This window comes from Erinaceus europaeus, chromosome 20 (assembly GCF_950295315.1).
Source record: "Erinaceus europaeus chromosome 20, mEriEur2.1, whole genome shotgun sequence".
Lineage (NCBI taxonomy): Eukaryota > Metazoa > Chordata > Mammalia > Eulipotyphla > Erinaceidae > Erinaceus > Erinaceus europaeus.
This window is the reverse complement of record NC_080181.1, coordinates 16,051,941-16,070,111: the sequence shown is the minus strand read 5'-3', so window position 1 is coordinate 16,070,111 and position 18,171 is coordinate 16,051,941. Positions and strand designations below refer to the sequence as shown.

Genomic DNA, 18,171 nt, shown 5'->3' with positions numbered 1-18,171 from the left:
ATATTGCATTTTATTTTTCCTGCATATATTGATAGTATTATATGATTTTTATATCTTTGTCAGTACACTTAATTGATTTTTTAAATGTTAAACTGTCCTTCCATTTTGGGAATAAATTCCTCTTGGTCATGAATGATACACTATTGGATTTAGTTTTGTAAAATTTTGTGAAGTACCTTTGTTCCAAAACAATAGTTTGGAGATTAGGCAGATGGAGCTTGGGGAAGATATATGTTCTTTTCCTTGAGCTAAGCTAACTAAAAGAGGAGTTGTTTTCACATGTTACGTTCTTTCTCTTATTTGGCTGGCTCTTGTCACACAGAGGAAGGCAGTGCTAACACTGAGAGAAAAAGTTTTTTTTTTTTTTTTTTTAAATATGATTAGACATACTCCTTGCTCTACAAGTTGTGGTTCTGCAAGTGATTCCATTTATTTGCGTTCTGTAAATATCCTGTGTGTTTGGTAAGTGTGTGAGGTTTCTGATTGTGGAGCATAGTCTTCTGAAAATGCCCTTTACATGAAGCATGCTCATGTTTCTGTCTCTCTGCACCCTTCGTGTTTTTGGTCCCTAGGAAGAGTAACTGCCTGCCACACAGGGCACAGGTTTGAGTCCTGGCATCACATGGGAGGTACCACAGCACTGAAGGCAGCTCTAGTGCTGTGGGGTCTCTCCCCACTTGTCTCTCTGAATGAATGAAAAGTAGTCTGAAAATGTTGAAATATTGCGTGTGGAAGGCCCTGGATTGGATTGTCAAAACAAAACAAAACAAAACAAATCAAAACAAAACCAACAACTGTTAAACAGCCTTTGGACAGATTTATATGCCCATATTTTCTGGCTTCTAGTTTTGATGATAAGATGTTCTCTTGGTTCCATTTATTGTTCTTTGTGGGTAATCAGTGTTTTTCCATCAGTCATTATTTTTACTGTTTTGTTATATATTTGGTGTAATTTCACTACAGGTGTTTTTCTTTTATTGTTTCTTAATATTTTATTTATTTATTAATGAGAAAGATAGAATGAGAACCAGGTACTGCTCTGGTACATGTGCTGCTGGGGATTGAACTCAGGACCTCATGCTTGAGAGTCTAATGCTTTATCCACTGTGCCACCTCCTGGACCACTATAATGTGTTTTTCTTGGTGACCTATACAACATGTAGTCATAGTATAAAGGGAATATACAGAAGGAATCAAAGGCAGAAAGTGTTTAGTATTGCCAGTGCCTAGTCATAGTGTCACTGTAGAAACAAAGGCAGTTAGAGTCCGAGGAGAGTGATGGGATTAAGAGCATTTAAATTCTGTTCTCTTAGCAAATATCAGGAATACAAACCAGTGCTAACAACTTGAATTTGTTTGTTAACTAGATGGGAGAAGTTAGTAAACTGTATGTGTGTGTAATGAACTTGTATACAACTTTATTTGCCAGTTATACTTAAATAAAGCTGAAGAATGACGGCCTTTGAGAAAAAAGTTACTAAACCAGGGGGTGGGGAATCTAGGTGTGGGTTTACTTTTATTAGCCATGTTCTGGATTTGGAGTACTTGGAGGATTTATGTCTGTCTTCAGTTTTACAAGACCAGTGCTGTAATTCCTGAGCTATAGGGTGCCTGATTTGTCATGCATGAAACCCAGTTCCTCCCTTCCTCCCTCCCTCCCTCCCTCCCTCCCTGTCTCCCTTCCTTCCTCCCTTCCTCCCTCCCTTCCTCCCTTCCTCCCTCCCTTCCTTCCTTCCTTCCTTCCTTCCTTCCTTCCTTCCTTCCTTCCTTCCTTCCTTCGATTTAATATTGATTTACAAAGTTACACGTAACGGGTATAATTCCACACCATTCCCACTACCAGAGCTCTGAATCCCCAATCCCTCCATTGTAAGCTACCGCAGTTCTAAGGTTGCAGACATGGGTTAACTATCATCTCTACAACTATTTGTCTACATTTGTACATAATTGCCCTCTTCTTCTTCCAGGTCCAGTCCTCTCTTCCCCTCCAGGCCACTCATGATTCTTATTACTACATCCAAATGTCCATCCATTTTTCCTTCTCTCTCTCAGGGTCCTGATGGAGCTGGAGTTCAGATCCCTCTCTTCCTCCTCTCCCTCCTCCTATCACTTCTCCCCCCCCAAGAGTGTGGATCAAAATGTTTTTTTTGGGGGTGCAGAAGGTAGGATGTCTGACTTTTGTAATTGTTTCTCTGTTGGATATGAGTGTTGGCAGGCCAATCCATAGCCCCAGCCTGTCTCTTATCTTTCCTTAATTGGGTAGGGCTCTAGAGAGGTGAGGTTCCAGGACATGTTGGTGAAGTCGACCACACAGAGAAGTCAGGATGGAGCTGCAGATGGTAGCATCTGCAACTTGTTGTCTGGAAGGTGGCAGGGCATAAAGTAAGACAAAATGGTAAAAAAAAAAAAAGGAACAGGACCGGCGTAAGGGTCCCCATTCGAGCCCTGGCTCCCCACCTGCAGGGGAGTCTCTTCATAAGCGGTGAAGCAGGTCTGCAGGTGTCTTTCTCTCACCCTCTCTGTCTTCCCCCTCCTCTCTCCATTTCTCTCTGTCCTATCCAACAATAATGACAGCAATAATAACTACAACAATAAAACAAAAGGACAACAAAAGGAATAAATAAAATAAAATAAAATATTTAAAAAAAGGGATATTAGGGTGGAATAAAACTAGGAAGTCCAATTTAGGCATGTGTCTAGGGACCCACAACTATGGTAGTTTTGCTTGAGTTTTATAGCTAGCATGAAGTTGGATGAGAATATTTTCTGAGAAAATGGTGCTGGAAAATACATATATATATATATATTTATTTTATGGTACCAGAGATTATATATAATATATATATATATATATATATATATATATATATATATGGCACCAGAGATTATATATAGCATATATATAATATATATAATATTGTTTGAGGAAATGGTGCTGGAATATATATATATATATATATATATATATATATATATATGGCACCGGAGATTATATATAGTGTATATATATATAAATATATAATATATATAATATCATCTGAGAAAATGGTGCTGGAATGAATATATATAGCACCAGAGATTGTGTAACCTCTAAGTCCCTATTGGTCTGAGCCTGCAGCTCATGGTCACAGCTGGGAACATTGTAGGCTGCACTCATTTTAAGACCAGCCTTTGGAGACTGGGGCAGTCCTTATCATTATTTTATGGTGAGGGCAAGGTCCTGGGAAGGCCCACAAGAGGGCTTATGATGACATTCCTGATAGAAGTGACTAGTGGTGTTGCAGAGAGGGGTCCATTAGAGGTCTAGGCCTATCATGTTTGTGTGGGGATCCAAGGATTCCCTAACTGGAGTCCCAGATGATGAGGTGGTGTGATATTGACCAAAAGGGCTGTTATTAAGTGAGCCAGTCTCTTGCCTTTATCCAACTTTCGTAGTCCTTTTTAAATGACAACCTTAGACTTTCTCCCAGTTGTTTAAGCACTAAATGTTATTTTTTAATTGTTGTTGTGGTTATTATCATTGTTATTGATGTAGTAGTTCTTGGATAGGACAAAGAAATGGAGAGAGGAGGGGAAGACAGAGGGGGAGAGAAAGATAGACACCTGCAGACCTGCTTCACTGCCTGTGAAGCGACTCCCCTGCAGGTGGGGAGCCGGGGCTTGAACTGGGATCCTTAAGCCGGTCCTTGTGCTTGGCGCCACCTGCGCTTAACCCGCTGCGCTACTGCCCGACCCCCTAAATTTTATTTGTTGAACCCAGCCAGAATTAGTTTTTTGAAATCTGTCTTCTTTGGGCCTTTCTGCTAGATTGCCAAGCTAATTTGGTCTAATTGATTAGAGAATTTATGATGCCTTCTTTAGACACTTTAACTAGGATTCCAGGTTTATTAGGTCTAGGGCTAATCGCCGAAGACTACTGAGTGCTTTTATTTTGAATTATATAATTGCCCCTTGGTTATGGATACATGTACACCTGTACCCAGTACCCTAAACCCTAGCCTATATCTACTATCTGTAACTTTATTAAATGTAGTGCCATCTAACCTGGATGTTAGTCCCACATGTTACAGAAGGTTTGAAGTGTCATACAGCCCAGTTTCAAGCCTAGTCTCCATCCCACTAGGGAAATCGCTGGTACTGTGAGGTCTTTTGCTTTGTCTGTTTCTGAAAAAGTCAGCCTAGTCTAAGGCCATACCACCCTGAACACGGCCGATCTCATCTGAAAGCCCTGGTGACAGAAAAAAAAAAATCCCGGTGAAATATATGTAATGGTAAAAATGTATGGTTTGAACTATTTTCAGACACCTATCTCAGTGGTATGTACACTCACCGTGCTGCACAACTGTAAGCTCCGCACATTCTAGAACTTTTCAACTTAACCAAACTGAAGCTCTACATACCCATTAAACAGCAATGACTCATTCTCCTCTTTGCCCATCTGCTGACTGCGAATCTGTTTTCTTTCTTTCCTTTTTTAAAATTTCTTTATTGGGGAATTAATGTTTTACATTTGACAGTAAGTACAATAGTTTGTACATGCATAACATTTCCCAGTTTTCCATATAACAGTTCAGCTCCCACTAGGTCCTCTGTCATCCTTTTTGGACCTGTATTCTCCCCCCCACCCGCCATCCACCCTAGAGTCTTTTACTTTGGTGCAATACGCCAATTCCAGTTCAGGTTCTACTTGTGTTTTCTCTTCTGATCTTGTTTTTCAACTTCTACCTGAGAGTGAGATCGTGAGATCATCCCATATTCATCCTTCTGTCTCTGACTTATTTCACTTAACATGAATTTTTCAAGGTCCATCCAAGATCGGCTGAAAACGGTGAAGTCATCATTTTTAATAGCTGAGTAGTATTCCATTTTGTATATATATCACAACTTGCTCAGCCACTCATCTGTTGTTGGACACCTGAGTTGCTTCCAGGTTTTGGCTATTACAAATTGTGCTGCTAAGAATATATATGTACACAGATCTTTTTGGATGGGTATGTTGGGTTCCTTAGGATATATCCCTAGGAGAGGAATTGCAGGATCATAGGATAGGTCCATTTCTAGCCTGAGAGTTCTCTAGACTGTTCTTCACAGAGGTTGGACCAATTGACATTCCCACCAGCAATGCAGGAGGGTTCTTTTGACCCCACAACCTCTCCAGCATTTGCTGCTGCTACCTTTTCTGATGTATGACATTCTCACAGGAGTGAAGTGGTATCTCGTTGTTGTCTTTATTTGCATTTCTATGACAATCAAAGACTTGGAGCATTTTTTCATGTGTTTCTCGGCCTTTTGGATCTCTTCTGTGGTGAATATTCTGTCCATGTCCTCTCCCCATTTTTGGATGGGGTCATTTGTTTTCTTGTGGTTGAGTTTGGCAAGCTCTTTATATATTTTGGTTATTAAACTCTTGTCTGATGTATGGCATGTAAAGATCTTCTCTCATTCTGTAAAGGTCTCTTGGTTTGGGTAGTGGTTTCTTTTGCTGTGCAGTAGCTTTTTAATTTGATATCATCCCATAGGTTTGTGCTTGCCTCGAATCTGCTTTCTGCCTCAAGTAACACCTGTCCTTTTACATCTGCATCATATCAGCAAGGTTGATCCATGTTATAGCATGCATCAGAATTCAGTGTTCTTATGTATGCAGAGACTGTACTTCATCTGTTCAACTGTTGATGGATACCTGAGCTGTTTCTCCCTTTTGGCTGTTAAAAATAATGCTGCTATGAGAATTGGTGTGCACAGATCTCTTCTGACCCCTGCTTTCCATTATCTTGTCTTATATATCCAGAAGTGGGATGAACAGATCATGTGCCAATTCTATTTTTAATTTCTTGAGGAAATGCCATACTGTCTTCACAGTGGTTTTACCATTTTACGTTCCCAGCAGTGTACAAGGTTTCCAATTTCTCCTCCTCCTCTTTATTTTCTACTGTTTGGATCATAGCCACGCTAGGGGTGGGAAGTTATATTTGGTGTGATTTACTCTGCATTTCCCTGATGTTTCCTGATGTGCTTGGTTATGTCCTGTGGTTATTTAATTTTTTTTAATTTGCTTATTTTTTCTTTATTGGAGGATTAATAGTTTACATTCGACAGTGAAATACAGTAGTTTGTACATGTGTAATATTTTTGTTTTCCACATAACAATTCAACCACCACTAGGTCCTCCTCTGCCATTTTAATTTGCTAATAATAGAAGGTTACAAGTTTGTAAGGTTGTAGTGTTTAGTTCCACACCACACCCACCACCAAATTTCTTTAATCCTACTCTCCTACTTTCTTTGAAAGATAACCACCATAATCCTCACAAGTTTTAGAAATAGTTTGCTTGCTTCTATTTTTTTTTTTTTATGTGTATCTGATCTCTAGATTCCACATATGAATGAAACCTTCTGGTAGTTTATTTTATTTTATTTATTTTGGTAAGTTTAATCACCTCCAGTTTATCCCAAAGGACACAATATCATCTTTTTATTGCATAGTAGTATTTCATGGAATATATATCCCATAACTTCTGTAGCCAGTCATCTCTTGATGGGCATTTAAGCTACTTCTGAACTCTGGCTATTATGAGTAATGCAGCTGTGAACATAGGGGTGCATATGTCTCTCTTCTAATTAGTGTTTCAGTGCCCATTTTAAGAGTGATATTGTGGTGCATTGCACCAAAATAAAATACTCTGAGGTGTGGGGGGGATTCTGGTTCTGGTACATGATGACAGAGGAGGACCTAGTGGGAGTTGAATTGTTATGTGGAAAACAGAAATGTTACACATGCACAACCTACTGTATTTTGCTGTCTCAGTAAACTATTAATTCCCCAATAAAAAAGAAAAAAAAAGAGTGGTACTGCTGGATCATAAGGTAATTAATTCCATTTTTGTTTAAGGTCTCTCCATATAATCTTCCAAAGGAACTGTGCCAATTTGCATTCCCACCAGCAATGTAGCAGAGTCCCTTTCCCCCCACAGCCTTGCCAACACCTGCCATTTCTTGGTTTGTTGACATAAGCTATTCTCTCAGGTGTGAGATGCATTTCTCTAATGATACACGAATTGGAGCATTTTTTTCCTCTGTGGGCCGTGTGTATCTTTGAGAACTGTCTGCTTAGTTCATTGGCCTTCTTTTTTATCTTTTTTTATTTTTGGACAATTATTTTGTAGATCTGTACCAGTTCTGAATAGATGTTTGATGTTAGCGCATGTCTGATGTGTGATGTGCAAATATCTTCTCCTATTTTATTGGGTTGAATGGTTATCCTTGTGTAGTTTGCTGTTGATGTGTAGAGGCCTTTTAGTCTCATTTCATCCTATTTATTTACTCATTTTCATTTCCCTCGCCCAGGGGGTTAAGTCTCCAAATACACTTTTTTTCTTCCCCCCTAACCAGAGCACTACTCAGCTCTGGCTAATGGTGGTGTGGAGGATGAATCTGGGACTTTGGAGCCTCAGTCATGAGGCTCTCTTTGCATAACCATTATGCTATCTACCTCTTCCCTCTAAATGTATCTTTTAAAAAATATTTATTTATTCCCTTTTGTTGCCCTTGTTGTTTTATTGTTGTAGTTATTATTGTTGTTGTTATTGATTTCATGGTTGTTGGATAGGACAGAGAGAAATGGAGAGAGGAGGGGAAGACAGAGAGGGGGAAAGAAAGACACCTGCAGACCTGCTTCACCGCCTGTGAAGTGACTCCCCTGCAGGTGGGGCGCTGGGGGCTCTCGAACTGGGATCCTTATGCCGGTCCTTGTGCTTTGCACCACGTGCGCTTAACCTGCTGTGCTACCACCCGAGTCCCAGTATACCTTTTTTTAAAATTCTTTTTTCTTTTCCTGCCTCCAGGGTTATCACTGGAACTCGGCGCCTGCACTAAGAATCCACTGCTCCTAGAGGCCATTTTTCCCATTTTGCTGCCCTTGTTGTTATTGTTGCCATTGCTGCTGTTGTTGTTGGACAGGACAGAGAGAAATGGAGAGAGGAAGGGAAGATGGAGGGGGAGAGAAAGAGAGACACCTGCAGACCTGCTTCACCGCCTGTGAAGCAACCTCTCTGCAGGTGGGAAGCTGGGGCTTGAACTGGGATCCTTGAGCCAGTGCTTGTGCTTTGCTTCTGTGCATTTAACCTGCTGCACTACCGCCCAGCTCCCCTCTCCAAATATACTTTTAATGTGAAGTTCCTGCAAGGTTTTATTAATGTTTTCTTCTATAAATTTTAGAGTTTCTGGTCTAATGTCCAGATCTTTGGTCCATTATTTACTTGACTTTGGATGCTTGCTTGACTGTAGGTGGTGATTTAGTTTTACTTATTCCATGTGGCTGTCCAGTTTTCTCAATACCATCTGTTGAAGAGACCTTTTCTCTATTGAATGGTTTTGGCCCCTTTGTCATATATTAGGTGGTTCTTTTTTTTTTTTTTTTAATTTTTAAAAAAATATTTATTCCCTTTTGTTGCCCTTGTTGTTTTATTATTGTTGTTATTAATGTTGTCATTGTTGGATAGGACATAGAGAAATCAAGAGAGGAGGGGAAGACAGAAAGGGGGAGAGAAAGATAGACACCTGCAGACCTGCTTCACTGCCTGTGAAGGGACTCCCCTGCAGGTGGGGAGCTGGGGGCTTGAACTGGGATCCTTAAGCTGGTCGCTCGAACTGGGATCCTTAAGCTGGTCCTTGTGCTTCGTGCCATGTGCGCTTAACCCGCTGTGTTACCACCCAACTCCCATTAGGTGGTTCTGTATGTGCGGCTTCATTTCTAGGCTTTTAATTCTGCTCCATTGATCCAAGTGTCCGTTTTTTAATCTAGCACCATGCTGTTTTGATGACTATTACTTTGTAGTATAGACAGAAGCTGGGGAGCAGATACTTCCATAGCTTCCCTTTTTTCCCTCAGAAGTGCTTTGGCAATTTTTTTTTTTTTTTTGTGGTTCCACACAAATTTTTGGACGAGTTGTTTAATTTGCTTGAAGAATGCCACTGAGGTCTTGATAGGATTTGCATTGAAATTGTAGATTGATTTTAGTAGAAACAAATTTTTGAAATACACCTACATATTGTTCTGTTGTTACCCCTCTCCCCAGTTTGGATTATTATTTTTTGGAAATGTGTAATGATTTGCAAAGCCAGAACTCCCACAAAGCAATTTGTTTCTCAGACCACTTAAAAAAAAATTAATCAAGGCCTATTCTCCCATTTATTGCTAAGATACAGTCCCTATCCATATAAATACAGCTCTAGAATCAACTTCATTCCTACTCTAGCATGAATTCCCAAGAGCCACATGATTGCACATCTTTTTTTTTTTTTTTTTTTGCCTCCAGGGTTATTTCTGGGGCAGGGTGCCTGCACTATGAATCCACTGCTCCTGGAAGCTATTTTTCCCATTTTGTTGCCTTTGTTGCCATTGTTATTGTTATTGTTGTTGTCATAGCTGTTGTTGTTGGATAGGACAGAGAGAAATTGAGAGAGGAGGGAAAGACAAAGAGGAGGAGAGAAAGACACCCACAGACCTGCTTCACGCTTGAGAGGTGACCTCTTGCAGGTGGGGAGCTGGGGGCTCAAACTGGGATCCTTACATCGGCTCTTGCACTTTGCACCATGTGCACTTAACCCGCTGTGCTACCGCCCAGGCCCTGATTGCACATCTTTTTTAAAAAAAATATTTTATTTATTTTTGTGAGAGTTGCGGAGGGAGGGAGGGAAAGGAGGAGGGAGAGAAGGAGGGAGGGAGAGAGGGAGAGAGAGAGAGAGAGAGAGAGAGAGAGACACCAGAGCACTACTCAGCTCTGGTTTATGGTGGTGCAGGGGATTGAACCTGGGACTTTGGAGCCTCAGGCATGAGAGTCTGTTTGTATAACCATTATGCTATCTCCCCCGCCCCTGATTGCACATCTTTATCTAGAGAAGTCCTTAGGTATTTCAGTTCTTTGTCTTTATATCTAAGTGAACTCCTTATTCATTTTGGGTCTATTTTATTTTTCATCAGTGCACCTCTCAACTTTGACTGTTGGTGGTGCTTGGGGTTGAACCTGGGGCCTCTCTCATTCAAATTCTGTGCTGTTTCTCCAGCCCTTCATTTCTTAGTTCTGACCATTTCTTCATTTCTTAGTTCACTCCTGTCTTAATTCTTTCCTCTCTTCCTCTTCTCTCTCATTGCTTCTCCTCTCATCTTCTCTTTTCCCCTTCTTCCTTTTTCTCCTAATCTGCCTTTTCTTACTCTTCTCTCTCCCCTCCCCCTTTATTCTTAAGTAGCTTTGGATGTGGGTAAGGGCTAATTACATCTGACCTCTGCTGCTCCCCAGCCAGGACATCACAGGTGACATCTACTACTTCAACTTTGCCAACGGGCAGTCCATGTGGGACCACCCATGTGATGAGCACTACCGCAGCCTGGTAATCCAAGAGCGAGGCAAGCTGTCAGCTCTTGGGGCTGTTAAGAAGAAAGACAAGAAAAAGAAAAAGGAGAAGAAAGACAAGAAGGACAAAGAGCCACCCAGAAGTCCCCTGGTGAGTCAGTGGCTGCTAGCCCAGGAGAAACCAAGGCTGAAACCTGAGGGGTGGTAGGAACTCCAGATGTTTGCAGCTGGGAGGGTGGGGAGACTGGCAGTGATGCAGCCATGCTTGGTGGTGCAGCATCTGAACTAGGCTTTGTCTCTAAAATAATTCCTTTCTCCCCTCTTCAAAATGACATCTCCACTTGGATCAGTGTGCTGCTTTGCCTTGTATATAACCCAGGTTTGAGCCTGGGCCTCATTGCATTAATGGAAGCATTGGTGCTGTGGTCTTGGTTGGGGTCTCCCCCCCCACCCCCCGCACACCTCTCTGCCTCTGTGACAAGAAGTGATGGCAGCTGCCCCCTGCAGAATCAGCCAGCTCTTTTCTCCTATAGGTTCATTATTATTCTCAGGGGCATGGATTTCTGTATTTCCGGTGCAGCCATAATTCACTTCTCAGCATACTAGGGCCTTCAGGATCCCCAGAGAAATGCTTTGGCCTTTGTCCACTCCTATGGGTTGTCCTTGTTACTGGTGTCCTGGTTGAGTGGCAGATAACTGGAATTCAATCTCAGTGTTTCCACCTTGGTCTCAAGCAACATCTTCCTTAGTGTTGAGTGTGCTCTCCCATTGCTGTCCTGTGTCTCCCCTGGGTCTGGACTTGGAAGGCCAGAGCTCTTGTCCTCATCTCTAGAGCTGTTCTGAAGGCAGCCCCAGGCTTTGCAGCCACACAAGGAGGAGCTGGGGGCACTGGGAACTCTGTTGAGCTAGGTGTGGAGTGCTGGGAATAGCTTTCCATCCCGTCCAGTGGCCCAGCTGGTTTTTCTCTTTTGTCCACTGCAGTCTATTTCCCACCTGCTGTTGTTTCTCAGTGGAGACTTCAGTCTTACTTCCTCCTCCCTTCTGTCCATGTCTGTTCTGATGTTGAACAGTTGCTGATGAATTATCATTCCTAGGCTCTACAGGGATGCCTTGGCCTGGTCTGTCCCTTCTCCCATGTCTGCCTTCCTGTCTGCCTTCCTGTCTGCCTGTCTGTCTGTCTGTCTTTCTCTCTTTCCTTCTTTCTTTCTCTCTCTCTCTTTATCTCCCTCCCTTCCTTTTTTATTAGTGATTTAATATTGATTTACAAAATGACATGTCAGCGGGTATAATTCCATTCCATTCCCACCACTAGAGCTCTGAATCTCCAATCCCTCCACTGCAAATCACTGCAGTTCTCCCAAGGTTGCGGACACGGGTTAACTATCATCTCTACAACTATCTGTCTACATTTGTACATACTGCCCCTTTTTTCTTTCAGCTTCAGTTCTCTCTTCCCCTCCAACATACACATAACCCTATTACTACATCCAAATGTCCCTCCCTTTTTCCTCCTCTCTCTCCCCAGGTCCTGATAGAGCTGTAGTTCAGAGCCCTCTTATCTTCTTCCTCCTATCACTTCTCCTCCCCTGGGAGTATGGATCAAAATAGTTTTTGGGGTGCAGAAGGTAGGAGGTCTGGCTTCTGTAATTGCTTCTCTGTTGGACATGGGTGTTGGCAGGTCGATCCATGCTCTCCCCCCCCCCCCATCTCCCATGCTTTTCTAATTGTGGTTCTGGAGTAATAGAGCAAGCCATGTCTCCAGAGCATGAACAGGGGAGCAGCCATTTCCAAGTAGGGCATAGTTTCTCATGGCTCTGTTTGAAAGGCAAAAGACAGCAATGGCTTTTTCACTCTCCCATGTGGTTTCAAGTGGGAATCAGCAACTGGGCAGGCTCTGACTTCATTTAAGGTAAGGAGGGGAATGAACTCAGGATTCTGGAGTGTAGACTTGGGGAATAGACTGAGCTCCTGGGGCTTCCCTTTAAGAGGACTTTGTGTTTCAGGAGCTGAGGGCAGGTGCAGTGGCTGGGCTGCTGGTGAGGATCTTAGGGCTCAGGAGGGCCAGATTCCGGTGGCTGACATGGACTCAGGTGCCGGAGGCTGTCTGGAGTCCTGTGCTCAAGGGCAGAGTGGCATTGGCACAGGTGTTTTCAGGGTATGGTTGATCTTTGGGTGGATTTTATCTCTGAGATTCTGCGAGTGTGTGGACCTCTAGCACCAGTGCCGGTGCCTCTGCTAGAAGACCTGGCTAGAGCATTCATGGCTCAGCTCACTGGTTCAGGTGGTCCATGGTTGGTGGATTTTGTAGAAGGGACTTGTGATGGAAGTGAGAGCTTATTTCCTCAGGGATTATTTATTTGGTGGTGTTCACACTGTGTTACTGTCTGGCAGCTCTGTCTTCCAAGTCACTTCCTCCATGAGGCCCATTACAGAGAGAAGAAGCCAGTGCTGGGGGTATGGGTTGTGGTGACACTCCTGGCCCCTCACTTCCCTCCAGCTGTGTCCCCAGGTGTTATGTGGAAGTGAGCCCAGGTTCCATGGAGCGTGGCTTCTAAGCCACTAACTAGCCCAGCTTCCTCTCGGCCTAGGAAACCTGGGTCCAGAGAACAACGTGTCTTCACCCCCAGGGAGTTTCTGTCTTTTCTGCCCTCTATGGTTCGGGTTTTACTTTGAATGAGAGGGTGAGCTTGCACTAAGGGCAAGTGTAGGCCTGTGAGTTTAATAAGTGTAAACCAGAAGTGCCTTGTCTTCATTTTCCCTGCATGTTTATATGCCCATCTAGGAAATGCAACCTGAGCAGGGACTTCTGCCGCCCTCCTCCTTCCTCCGTGGCCCGTGCGCGCTCCCAGTGCCTGGGCTTGCTGACCTGGACCTAGACCGCGAGATGCAGGCCAGGAGTGAGAGCTTGTTTAGGAAAGCACAGAGCCCGTGCATGCTGGGGGACCACCCCTGGCCCCTCATGGACACCCTGCCCAGCAAGCTGCAACCTCTTTCCAAAAACCAAGCTTCCCTGTCCCCCCAGGTCTTTGCTGACATGGAGAAAATCTTAGTCAGGGGCCCCGCTCCATACAGGTCATTAGGGGACCCCCAGGACCTGGAGAGGCCCCAGATGCTGGCAGAGAAAATGTACCTGGGGTTTTCAGACCCTGAAATAGAAGAGCTGGAGATGAGGGCAAGGCAGCAGAGGCCAGGTCTGCTGGGCCCCGAGAGCAGCAGGCTCCCCTTGAGTGGGGAGGGGATGTTAGAGAGCCCAAGCCAGGCCTCCATCCACTCTCGGCTCCTGGGCGCCCTTAGGGGGAGCCTGCCACTGAAAGGGGAGCAGCACAGCCCCGGCCTGGCCCCCTTGAGCTCCACGGGCCCCGGGGGGGATAAGGGCCAGAGCCTTACACCCTTGGTGTCCCCTGAGCAGCAGCCTTCCTTATCCCCCTGCTCCTCTGACCATGTGCTGCCCACCCGCAAGAGCAGGCTATTCTTGTCAGATAGCAGCCCTGCAGAGGACCAGAGCTGGCAGGGGGTTTGTGGGGAAGGTGGGGGTCTGGGCAGGGGGAGGAGGAGGAGGGAGCCCCCAGAACTGTGGATGGGTCAGGTCTCCCAACTTGTCAGCAAGCATGCCCCCAGGAGCTGTGAAGACACAGAGCCGGGTGATGCTGAGGCTCCGGGCATCACTCCCCAGCTCTGCATTCCCTCTGCTGGGCCCCCACCTCAGGGACTCTTCCTCATGCCCCCTCACAGCCTAGCCTCAGAGCCTGCTCAGAGAGGCCCTTCCGGGACTGCCCAGGCAGCCTCCCCCAGTGAGACGAGGCAACTCGCAGAGTCTCCAGAGTCCCCTGAGAAAAGCATGAATCCCAGTGTGTCTGGGCCTGACTTGGAGCACAACCTGGCCACCAACCTAGGCTTGCAGATCCTGGGGAAGTTGGGCAGTTTCCCTTGGGACGTGGAGGGTGCCCTGGCCTCTGAGCAGGGCCTGGATCTGCTGGATCCCAACCCCAAAGAGCAGCACGGCAGCCCCTCCTCTGAGCCCCTACTATCCCACTTGCCGAGTTCCGGGGACGAGCAGTCTGACAGCGAAGACTACTCGGATGACCGGCGGTTCTACCAGCACATCCTGCAGATGGTCAAGATTTCCCGGCGGCTGGAGGGCCTGGGGCTGCCCGGGAGCGTGGGGCAGGAAGTGCCGTGCAGAGACGTCGCCAGCTTGGTGTGCTGCATGGCAGCTGAGTCTTCCAGGCTGCTGGGCCAGGGCGAGCACGAGGCCATCAGAGCTGAGCAGAGGGACACAGGGTTTGTGAGCTGGGGACCAGAGCTGCCAGAGCCTCCTCCAGAGGCCGCCCTCAGCTCTGCTGGGCAGGAGGCCTCCCCACAAGCTGGTGCCCAGCCCAGCGGCAGCCCCTTCGGGCAACAGGGGCTAGACGAGCCGAGCCCCAGCAGAGGGCCCACTGCAGAGCCAGGCAGGACACAGCTTCTCAACCAGGTAGGCGTCTTAGATTGCAGGCCCTTGGGCCGACTTGGCAGGGAGGAGGGAGCATCATGGGCCTGCAGCACCAGGGCTGCCCTCCTGTCACTTGTGCTCATGGGCTGGCATCCTTAGCCACCTGGGATGCCCGTCTTGTGGATTGCACTGCCCCCTGCAAGATAGGGCTGGGGTGTCTGGACTTCTCTTATCCTTGTATAAATCAGAGTGGAGTGGGGTCCACATGCTTAAAAGATGATCAGTTAAAAAAAAAGGTGGATGGTATCGCGGTGGGTTAACCGCATGTGGCACAAAGCTCAAGGACTGGTATAAGGAACCCGGTTTGAGCCCCTGGCTCCCCACCTGCAAGGTGGTCACTTCACAAGTGGTGAAGCAGGTCTGCAGGTGTTTCTCTGTCTTCCCCTCCTCTCCCGATTTTTCTCTGTCCTATCTAACAACAGCAATAACAAGGGCACAGCAAGGGCAATATAAATGGGAAAAATGACCTCTAGGAGCAGTGGATTCTAGTGCAGGCACTGAGGCAAAAAAGAAAAAGAAAAAGATAAAAGGAAAAAGACCTATTAAAAGATGACAATTTAGGACAAAACTGATGGAGCTGGAGGTGGTAATGCTAAGTGTGGTAAGAGGTGAAAGACAACTACTTGTGCAGGGATATAGTTAACTAAAGCAAGCAAACCTGTGAAAACAAACAAAAACCAAATTCCAGTGGTAACCAAATAGACACTTGGCCTCTGAAAACTGATGGTTACCAGCTGGGGGAATAGGTGCTGTAAGATGTATATATACCATGCATACAGGTGTGATATGAGTACTCCTCAAATCTTATTATAAACCAATATGAAATCACTAAGAAAAAAAAATACAGTTTTGAGGTGAAGCTGATATACAGGGTTGGTTGTTCCAAGGGTATAATTTCACATCTCTTCCTATGCTGTTACCATACCACCCTCACCTCCAGTGTACCAGTATTTCTCCACCAAAGTCTGTTGGACACCCCTGCCCCCCCAACTTTGGAAGTCAGAGTCTAGGGCTGGTTTTCCTTTGTCCCCTGGCTGTGCTGCTTTATGTCCCTCATGAAAGCATGAGGAGGGTGAGCAGGCAGCCCTGTCCTCACGCAGGATCCAGGTACCCTTCTGGAGATTTGGGAAGCCCTTCCCATTGGTAGAGTGATATCCTGCCTCGTGGCTCTGAGCTCAGCCCCTTCTTGGCATTATTTGGAGTTCAAGGCTGGAGCCCAGAACCTCACTGCCCTCATGAGCTGCTCAGGCTTCTGGCAGCCCTGTGTTCCTATACACCGTGTGGATAACCCAGATCAGGCTCGTACAGACTGTATTTTTACCTTCACTGCCCCTCCCCTGCTGTCATTCACCAAAGGGCTGGCTTGCCCTGTTTGCCCCTTTGAAGAGTCACATCACACTCTTCCTTCAGAAGAAGTCAAGTTGGAGCAGAGACCACGGGGGTCCATCTGAACTTCCCGGCTGTTCTTTTGCTGCTGCCCAGCTGTGGCTTTACCCAGTTGTTACCTCTGGTTCCTAATTGCTGGCGTGCTCTGCTGCTCCCTTAGCTTAATGACTACTGTAGCACTATAAATATCAGATAAGCTGCAGATTACCCTGGAAGTTTTAATTAGCACAATGGCAGCAAGTTTATCCGCTCCAAAGGACAACGCCACACACAGCCCATAGTCAGAGTTAATGGCCATCTATAGAAGATGATCAGCCAGGCGCCAGGAATGTATAATTTCCCTGCTAACCACTGATTTGGTAAAGGCCTGGGAGAACAAAGCCCTCAGCAGGCCTGTCTCCCTTCCTCCAGCCCCCAGCACGTTAGCAGATTAGCTGTGTTAGGAGTCTGTAATTTTCCATAAATACATCGTGGGGAGAATCCTGCTCGCCCTTCCACTGCGGCTGGTAGGAAGGGCTGAAGCGGGAGGAGAGGCCGAGTTTGCAGGAGTCACTTTCCTGGGCGTCTGCTTCAGCTCAGCTGGCTGAGAGCTGGCCCTGGCTTCTGTGATTCTGGGCAGCTCTGTTTGCTAATGTGGGGGATTTTGAGAGTAAATTGAGGCAGGGCATTCATACTGCCTGACCCTGTGTTTGCCAGCTGCCTGGGTGATGTTGGCTAGTGGGGTTATTTTAATATAATTTAATTAAAAATTTTTTTTCAACTTTTCCATGTTATTTATTTATTTATTCCCTTTGGTTGCCCTTGTTGTTTTATTGTTGTAGTTATTATTGTTATTGATGTCGTCATTGTTGGATAGGACAGTGAGAAATGGAGAGAGGAGGAGAAGTGAGAAGGGGAGAGAAAGACAGACTCCTGCAGACCTGCTTCATCATTTGTGAAGCGACTCCCCTGCAGGTGGAGAGCCGGGGGCCCGAACCAGGATTTTATGCTGGTCCTTGCGCTTTGCACTACATGTGCTTAACCCACTGTGCTACCGCCGGACTCCCCTCATTTTATTTTTAAAACCTATTTATTTTATGTGATAGAATTTCAGATAAGAGTGAGTGGGAGAGAAGTCAATATTCTCTGCTACATGCAGCACCAGGGATTGAGCAAAGCAGAACACCAGGCACACATGCCTTTTAAATTTTAATCAGTTTACTTTAAAATATTTTATCTATTTATTGGATAGAGAAATCAAGAGGGAAAGGGGAGATAAAGAGGAGGAAGATGAGGAGGAGGAAGAAGGAGAGGGAGAGAGAGAGAGAAAGACAGAGAGAGACCTGCAGTGTTACTTCACTGCTCAGGAAACTTTCCCCCTACAGGTAGGACCAGGGGATTGAACCTGGGTCCTTGCACATTATAACATGTGCGCTTAACTGTTGTGTAACAGCCCAGCCCACACCTTTTAAATTGTTATCACTGGCAACTTCCTGCATAACAAAGACCCTCCATGATGGGTTAGATGATGGGGCTCTTCAAAGGTTCAGGAAACAGAGCTGTGTCAGCTATGGGATACCCTCCCCCTGCAGACACAGGCCCTGTTGAGAACCTGCCTGATGGTCTGGCACCTTGGCCTAGGCTGGAGGAGGGGAGATGGGCCCTCCCCCCATCTTGGTCTCTGTGGGTTCTCTCCATCTCTCAGGTGCCTGTGGGATTATTATGCCACTTGATACATTTGGTGTTTGAGAACTGAATCTGAAAGAGCCCTTTGTAAACTGTTCCTGGAACACTGTCCTTGCCTCTGTTCCTGCTGAGCTCCAGCTCTTGGGTGTGAATCCCTGAGCGAGTGAGTGACAAGTGATGGCAAGTGTTGGTGTGGCCCAAGCTTTGTACATCCATGGTCTCCCCAAGCCATCAAGAGGTGCAAGACACACACCATCTATGCCTTGCAGACTGGGAAACCAAG

General features: G+C 45.6%; 1 protein-coding gene across 1 annotated transcript in view; it reads left to right on the top strand.

Annotated features, from left to right (window-relative positions):
* Positions 1–18,171, top strand: part of CEP164 (centrosomal protein 164) — an 87,727-nt gene that overhangs the window by 33,289 nt on the left and 36,267 nt on the right. Inside the window, exons 4-5 of the mRNA XM_060179999.1 lie at positions 10,295–10,499; positions 13,131–14,819. Of these exons, the coding sequence (XP_060035982.1) occupies positions 10,295–10,499; positions 13,131–14,819 (1,894 nt within the window). The remainder of the gene's footprint in view (positions 1–10,294; positions 10,500–13,130; positions 14,820–18,171) is intronic.